The sequence below is a fragment of the Phaethon lepturus genome, unplaced genomic scaffold, assembly GCF_000687285.1.
Source record: "Phaethon lepturus isolate BGI_N335 unplaced genomic scaffold, ASM68728v1 scaffold33196, whole genome shotgun sequence".
Taxonomy (NCBI): Eukaryota; Metazoa; Chordata; class Aves; order Phaethontiformes; family Phaethontidae; genus Phaethon; species Phaethon lepturus.
The window spans coordinates 6,919-14,763 of record NW_010546122.1 but is presented as its reverse complement, the minus strand read 5'-3'; the positions used below and the strand labels follow the sequence as shown (position 1 = coordinate 14,763).

General features: G+C 55.6%; 1 protein-coding gene across 2 annotated transcripts; it reads left to right on the top strand.

The window, feature by feature from the left end:
* Positions 1-2,481: 2,481 nt before the first annotated feature.
* Positions 2,482-7,150, top strand: PRKAB2 (protein kinase, AMP-activated, beta 2 non-catalytic subunit). Of its 2 annotated transcripts, none has more exons than XM_010289195.1 (7): positions 2,482-2,753; positions 2,993-3,159; positions 4,008-4,101; positions 4,687-4,807; positions 6,035-6,168; positions 6,481-6,549; positions 7,037-7,114. In XM_010289195.1, the coding sequence occupies exons 1-7, from the start codon at positions 2,592-2,594 to the stop codon at positions 7,112-7,114; spliced, it is 825 nt and encodes a 274-aa protein (XP_010287497.1). In that variant the 5' UTR covers positions 2,482-2,591. The 2 variants fall into 2 exon arrangements, with proteins under 2 accessions (XP_010287497.1, XP_010287498.1); XM_010289196.1 differs by having other exon boundaries at positions 2,573-2,753; positions 4,687-4,801; positions 7,037-7,150.
* The last annotated feature ends 695 nt before the right edge of the window (positions 7,151-7,845 follow it).

Here is a 7,845-nt window from a genome sequence, read left to right as displayed (position 1 = left end):
GACCCCAGCCGTGCCCTGCAGCTGGCTCAGAGCCCCTCAGGAGGGCCCTGTCCCTTGCCGGTGCAGCCCGCTTCTCCTCAGGGCCATGGCAGACGTCGCTTCACCCTGGCCTGGTGGGGAAGGGGAGTGGGCAGCCGTGGGCCGAGCATGCCGCGACAGCCTTGCCACTGCCACTGCTTTGCAGAGCCTTCATCCCAGCCGTGCCCGCTTGGCATGAATCTGAAGGAGGGAGGCTTTCCTCTCCCCAGTTTCCCAGCTCATGCCCTTAACCACACGGCTGAGCTCTGGTTCCCTTCTCCAAAAGAGGGAAACAGGAGAGCCCGAGCGGATCGGGCTCCCCTGGGTAACTCCAGTACCAGGAGGTGTCAGCCGAGCAGGCTGCAGGCAACGAAGGGTGCTGAACAGAGACCCATGCCTCCAAAATAAACACTTTCAGGCTGGCTGCCAATGTTTCCCAGTGCGGGTCACTGGCCGGGTGGGAGAGGCAGCAAGCATGACATTTCAGGGGGAACTGGTGTATTTTGCATGTCATTTTCAGAAGCAAAGTGGGGAGGTGGGGCTGGTTGAAACCGAAGGGGTTTTGTGATCCAGCCGGCAGGCACCCACCTTACTACAGACTGCAGCTGGCAGCGGCCTGCTGCCAAACGGAGAGCAGATGCACCAAGATGCTGCGGAGGTTTGCTTGGGCTTTGGTATGGGCAGCATTTCCATCGGTGACTTGGACATACTTGTGTCACACCATCAGAGCATGCTGTGCTACAAGGGCTTGTCTGATCGCAGGAGGGTTTGAACTGTAAAAGTTAATACAGTAACGCCAAGTACCACAGGCTGTGCTCACAGGGCTCACTGTCCCAGCACAGCAGGGTGCCTGTGTGCATGATGCAAAAGGTGAGGTGGTCTTGTCTGTGTGGGGTTTCAGATGGCACGCGCTGGAAAGGAGCCGCTGCTTGGGAGAAACCTCAGGAGGCATTTGGAGAATGAGACCTGTAAGGGACCTCCCCAGCCAGAGGGTCTGGATTCCTTTTAGAGAAGAGAACGGGAAGCTTTCACATCTGTTAACACCTGCATGTATCTCTCAGGTCTGCCTTGATATAAGAGGATGTTCAGCCTTTCCTACCTTCCTCCCCATAGATGAGAAATAAGAGACCCTTAGCAGAGATACTGGGGAAGAAGCTCCTCAACAGCAGGTCACATAGCACAGAGGCAGGTTTTGTGAGGAGCTGGCTGAGCCTCCTCCAGGGCAGAGGGGGAAGATGTCAGAGCAAGTAGTGCAACTCATCTGACCTGGATCTTCAGGTACTCCTGATCCTTACTGAGAGGGCGTGGGGTTAGGGGTTAGCTGCCTTCTCAAGCTGCCTTTTAGCCCTCAGGATTTAAGAAATGCTTTAGTAATTGCTCCATAATGTTCTAAAGCCTGGCTTTGGCTGGCAGCCTTGCCTGGCACCCTTCATACAACTTGATCTTCTAAACAAACCCCCAAATGTCGCAACTAAGCGCATGAAGCAAGGCTGGCTATCCTCTTGCCTTGTCCTGCAGAGCCCATGATCAGCACGGTAAGCTGAAAGCTGCAAAATAAGCCCGAGAAGGGGGCAGGAACCCAGATCCATCTCAGCTGCTGGAAACTGCGAAAGCCTGAAGAGTTCCCTGTAGGTTGTGGTGGCTTTGTTGTTTGTCCTGAGAGGTGTATAGTTGTTCATGGCTTGGTGCTGTATGGCCAGTTCTTCTGCTTTGCTTTCTCTGAACTGGGTGAGATCGGAGATGTTGGCCTATCTCCAGCTGCAGAGCAGCACTGAGGTGGCTGGGAATCCCCTTCCCTTGTTATGTGCCTCTGGATGGCTGGGCAGATGCCGGAGCACACGGGGTGGTGCTGCTGGTTAGGGTAGCAACAAGTGGACCTCCTCGCTGCGCTGTGCTGCAGCTGACAGGGTGGCTTGCCTGGTGAATGCTGTCAAGAGCTGAGCTTTTTGCAGACACCATGGCATTAGTCCCACGCCTTGGCCAAGCTCCAGATTGGGCGATTCCACTCGGACACTTTAAATGCTCGCTGTCGTCTTTGCCAGGCATAAGGCTCTGCTCTTCTGCCCGCAAGCTCTTGGAGACTTGTTGGGAGTTGTTGAACAGCTGCTACTTTCACTCTTCGGCTGTTTTCTTGCTGGATGTAGGGGATTTGTCTCTAAAGCCTGACTGTGGGACTGTGAAAGAGGCTCTGTTAACGCCAAGCAATTGATTTACCAATAAAGGTTGGCTTTATTTTTCCCATCAGCCCCTCTACTATTCTGACTGCTGAGGGCTTGTGTGGGATGCAGCATAACTAGTATCAGTTTTGGAGTATAACAATTACCAGCATAACTGGAGTGATGGTTTATAAGGATATGGCTATAATTAGGTCAAGCTGTCTTGTTTGTTAAATTCCCCTTCAGCTCCCAAACTTGGCAGTGGGAATGAACTTTGGGCCTTTTTTAGGATTGCTGTCAGTCTCCCCTGGCAAAGAGCGCTGGGAAACAGCGCCTTTGCTCCTCTCCTTGCTGCCAGAGCCTGTGGGCACAGGCACACTGCTGTCCTCTGTCTCTCACAGGGGCTGTTGAGCTGTCATGGGGAACACCACCAGTGAACGAGTGTCTGGGGAGCGCCATGGCTCCAAGTCCCACCGCTCGGATAGCTCCAGTGCCCCCCACCCTGCCAAGGAGCACCCGCACAAGATCATGGTGGGCAGCACCGACGACCCCAGTGTTTTCAGCTCCCATGACTCCAAGGTAGGGGCTGGCTGCTGCCTTCCCTGTCCTGCCCTCTGGGGCCCTGGCTGGGGCTTCAGCTCACTGGTGGTGTGGGGCTGTGCTCCCAGCCATGAGAGGGGTCTGTGGAGAGCTGGGAGGCTGGAGGAGCTCTGCAATGCTCTTGTCTGGGCTGTGCAGGTGGGCTGGTAGAGGCCAGGGGGAAGTAAATGTGGTCCCAGTTGTCTCTGTCTCAGTAAGGCTCTGTTTTTTTTGCTCAGATTCCGGGGGACAAGGAGTTTGTGTCGTGGCAGCCAGATCTGGAGGAGTCAGTGAAACCATCCCAACAGGCTCGTCCCACTGTCATCCGCTGGGCCGATGGAGGCAAAGAGGTCTTCATCTCTGGATCTTTCAACAACTGGAGCACCAAGATCCCACTCATCAAGAGGTAGCCAGTGTCTCAGGTCACTCTGTGTTCTCCTCCACTCCATCGCAGGGAGTGTTTTCCCTTCTCTGTGCTGGTTGCTGTTCCGTTTGCTCACCTGGCTTTTCTCAGGTCACCCAAATATATAGTCAGCTTCTTCCATAGGTGGTGGGAAGTTGTGAAACAGAGGGACAGGACAGGATGGGCCACTTTGCTTGCCCAGCTGGATGTCACGCAGCACCTAGCCCTGCGGCAGTCCCCTGGAAGCTGTCAGCTCTTCCCTTGGCTGTGTCCTCACCCCGTGCCTAGTTGCGTTATTGCCAGTGAGGGTTGTTTATTTGTCTCTCACGTGCCTTCCTGCCCTAATGATGTTATGGCTCTTCAGCAGTACGTCTGTGATTTCTGTGGAAACAGCATGTGGGACTCTGGGCATAATCCCAGCAGATCATCTGGAATGGGTTTATCTTAATTGCAAGCTTAACAGAGCTGCTACACTTGCTGCCCCTGTCCTGCAGTGCCAGCATGGGGTTAGATGTGTTGCCCATGCATCCTCTCCAGTGTGTCTTGCACAGGGTGTCTGTCACATTGATTTCCCCGGGCACACAGGGCAGGTCTGCAAGCTGGACTGCCTCCTGTGCTCCTTGTGGCTGGACTCCTAGTGGTTTGAGCCACGCTAGCGCTCTGAACACTCACGCCTATTCTGTCCGTGCCTCAGATCACTGACGATGAGCAAGCCTAACCTTGCATGAAGGTGTTGGGGTAGAGGGGCTGGGCTCTATGTGAACAAGTGCAGTTTTCTGGGACCCCATTGACAAGCAGCATCCAGAGTATCAACGGGGCAATGCTGTTGCACATCTGTTCTCTCTACACAGCCACAATGACTTTGTTGCTATCCTGGACCTCCCAGAAGGAGAGCACCAGTACAAATTTTTTGTGGACGGCCAGTGGGTCCATGACCCATCTGAGGTAACACGCAAAGCTTTATCCCTGCAGATCTTGTCTTCTTCAGGGGACTAGACATGATGTAACTGCAGCAGAGAGGGAACAGGAAGAGCAGAGGGTATCTGCCAAAACAAAAGGGGCACCTCCATCCCATGAGTTCTTTCAGAGGTTGGTTCCTCTGAGCTTAGACATACTGTATGGGGGATAGTCAGGGAGGTACTGAGGGGCAGGGAAACACCAGAAGCTCTTTAAACCCCATTCAGAATTGGCTACATGGGAAGAGGGGCCATGGGGTCAGCACTCCTTGCAGGTTCTCCTCCAAACTGAATCCCATGGTGGCTACATGGGAAGGAGAGGACACTTAGCCATCAGCATGTAACAGGATGGAGCATGAAAATAGGAGGTGATATAGGAGCCTGGGAGTAAAGGGAAATCCTCTCAGGGTAAACAGCAGAGATCTGCAAGCATAGAGCAGAGCTAGACACTGGTCACCTGTGCTCTGAGTTAATGGCACAGCAAAGACAGCTTGGGCTAGGAGGATCTAGGAAGCATTGAGTGTGCTTCAATTGGAGGTGAACATAGGAAGACGCTTACCTCAGTTCTCTCCAGCCTGTGGTCACCAGCCAGATGGGGACAATTAACAACCTGATTCACGTCAAGAAGTCTGACTTCGAGGTGTTCGATGCTTTGAAGGTGGATTCCCTGGAGAGCTCAGAAACCTCAGGTCGGGGTGAGTTTTTGTGGCATTACAGCTTTGCATGTGCTATTTTCCACGTCTGCTGCTCTAAGACTCACTGCTCTGGGGGCGAACAGACCCCCTGAGCAGAAGTGTGGGCTTGCACCTGGGAAGAGTAGTGTTAGTGTGTCCTCAGCAGCCCACAGCTGAGGCCTTGTCCCGATGGAGGGGCTGTGCTGGTGTAACTTGTTCTGTGCTAGCACCGTCCCAGAGCAAGGTCAGAGCCGGTGCATGGCTGAGGCAGCCATTTCAGACTGGTGAACGCCGGGAACATCACCCCTTTCTGTCTGCTCAACTGTGAGTAAGTCATCTGATCTGGGCTACAACCTAGGCGAGAGCAAGCTCCAGGTTATTTTCAGCAGCTGCTCTTCGTTTTCATGCCAAGGTAATTTGTACTAGTGCTAGCACATCAGAAACCTTCCTCTCCACTTGTGTAACAGCAGCAGGTTAGGTTACCACGCGGACACCAGCAGTGCTGGCTTAGTGTGTGAGTCTGGCAGGTAGCTCAGTTGTGTTTCAGTCCAGGGTGCTCTGAGTGCGGCTTGCTGTCCCTGGTACAAACCCCATCTCAGATATAGCCTCAGCTCCACATCCTTGCAGGAGATAGATACTTAGCTGGAAAGAAGCCAGCAAGCATCAGGAGCTCCAGGGAGGTGGAGCCCTTCTGGGTGCTGGCTGTTCCAAAACAATCAGGTCAGATGTGGTTGGAAAATCCAGCCAGTTCAGCTTCCAGTGACCACAAGCTCCCATGGTCCCTCACAGGAGCTGAGCAGCTGCTCAATCTGGACTTCCCATCTGCCCTTTCAGGGACCTCCTTGTCAGGCAGTTCTGCAGCAGCAGGAGCATGCGGGCGTGCTGCTTGCTGTGCCTCTGCTGCAAAGAGTACAGCTCTGGGGCAGGCCGGCTGCTTGCTACAGGGGGAGGGACCCAGCTGTGCTGACAGCTGTGTGCAGGGGCCTTGGGGTGGATACCACAGGGTGCTTGTTTTGTGTCAGTGCATGTACCAGCTTACAGCCCTGCTTGGAAACACCCAGGGCTCACCTGGCTGCTTATTCTGCTGTGAAAAGGCTGAGCTGTTGCTATAGGATTCATGGCCATGGCTCATGGAAGATGTTTGTGCCTGAAACACCCTGCTGGGTCCTTCTCAGCATCTTGGGAGCTGCTCTGTGCTTGCCAGTCCTGCTTTAGCCATTTCATGTCTCCTTCATCTCTTCTCTTTAGACTTATCAAGCTCACCACCTGGTCCTTATAGCCAAGAGATGTACGTATACCGGCCGGAGGAGCGCTTCAAATCCCCACCCATTCTCCCACCTCACCTCCTCCAGGTTATCCTCAACAAGGACACCAATATCTCGGTGGGTACCAGCATACTGCCTGCACACGGAGCAACACTGGGGTTGGAAGGGGAATCCTGTCGGCAGGGAGCCTGGTCTCTCCTTGGCTGGGGCCTGGCCCTTGGTATTTCCTGGGAAAAGCATCACTTTTCCCATTAACCATGCTGGTTTGGCCCCTTGCTCAGCCTGGTGCTTAGCTGGGCTCTATTCCTGTTTAGAACGGCCAGAGACACCAGCAGCTCAGGTGACTGCCTGAGATAGCAGCTGCCTGTGATGGCTGGGGCTGGGGGGTCAGGGCTCTGCTGTTCTCCTGTGACACTCCTCTTCTCCTAGTGTGACCCAGCACTGCTGCCCGAACCCAACCACGTCATGCTCAATCACCTCTACGCGCTCTCCATCAAGGTAAGGGCATGTCCCGCGAGGCCACTGGTGAGGGAAGACGAGCTGCCATGGCTCCCAGGAGCCTGCAGCACCTGCAGGGAGCAGAACTTGAACAGCCAGGTGGTGGAGACGGTGGTGCGGGGATGGGAGGACCCACATGAGGACAGCTTGGCTGCCTGGTGGCACATGCAGGAGTGTAGGTTATGGTCTCCTCATGGCTCCCAGTTCCCTGTAGCTGTCTCACCACAGCGTGGTGGAGCTGGGCAGCCCTGGGCTCTCCTGTTGCATCCCAGACCCTTCCGTTGCTCTGCCCTGGCTCCCTGTTGTGGGTGTTGGACCTGTCTCATGGCTATGAGGCTCAGAACAGCAGGGATAGGCTGGGGCTGCCCCCGAGCCCACAGAGCCCTCTTCCCGATGGCTGCCTTGGGGGTGCCCCGCTGCCGGGTGGGCGCAGCCTGGCTGCACTGAGCTCTCCCACCAGCTCCCGCTGACGCTGTGCCTCTCTCAGGATGGCGTAATGGTGCTCAGTGCCACGCACCGCTACAAGAAGAAGTACGTCACCACGCTGCTGTACAAGCCTATCTGAGCTGGGGCCTCGCTTGCCCCCCACGCAGGACACGAAACGCCGCTTTGTCTGCACACACTGGGCCACGGGACTGTGTGAGAACTGGCCGCTGGCTCCAGCCTTGAACCTGGCAGGGACACAGGCCCCAGCGATGAGCCCAAGGCCACTGGGGCCTGTGACACTGTCGCATCCTACTGGTGTGGTTTGATTTAACCCTTGGTTTCCGTCCACCTACAGCTCCCCTTGGCTTCTGTGGGTCTCGGGGGCCACTTTGCTACTCACCAGAATAGCCTTTCCTCACACCCAACATGGAATGGGCTTCACCCCACCCGTCTTCTCCAGCCTGCAAGCGCCCCGAGGCAGTCCTGGGACTGCCTCCAGCCCAGGCCTCCAGGAATGTGTCCTACTTGCTGAAGGTTGCTGTGCTGTCCTGGTGATGAACCTGCAAGGCTTCCTTGATCCCTCAGGGCTCTGGGACACCCCAGCCTGCTACCTGGCCCCTGTCCCGCAGCCCTGTCTGTGGGGCTGCCCCCTTCCTTGTGCTCCCCAGCTTCAAGGTGGGCTCTCAGCTCCGGCTGCAGCCCCAGCCTTCTGTCAGGTTCAGCATCGAGCCAGCGGGAGGGAGGGTACAGCTGGACACAGCCACGCTTACTTGCTGCCAGGACAGCACTGTCAAGGACTGAACACCTGCCCCATCCCCAGCGTGGAGAGCTTCCGTGGGGCAGGGCTGACTGTCACAGCCAGAGGGGCAC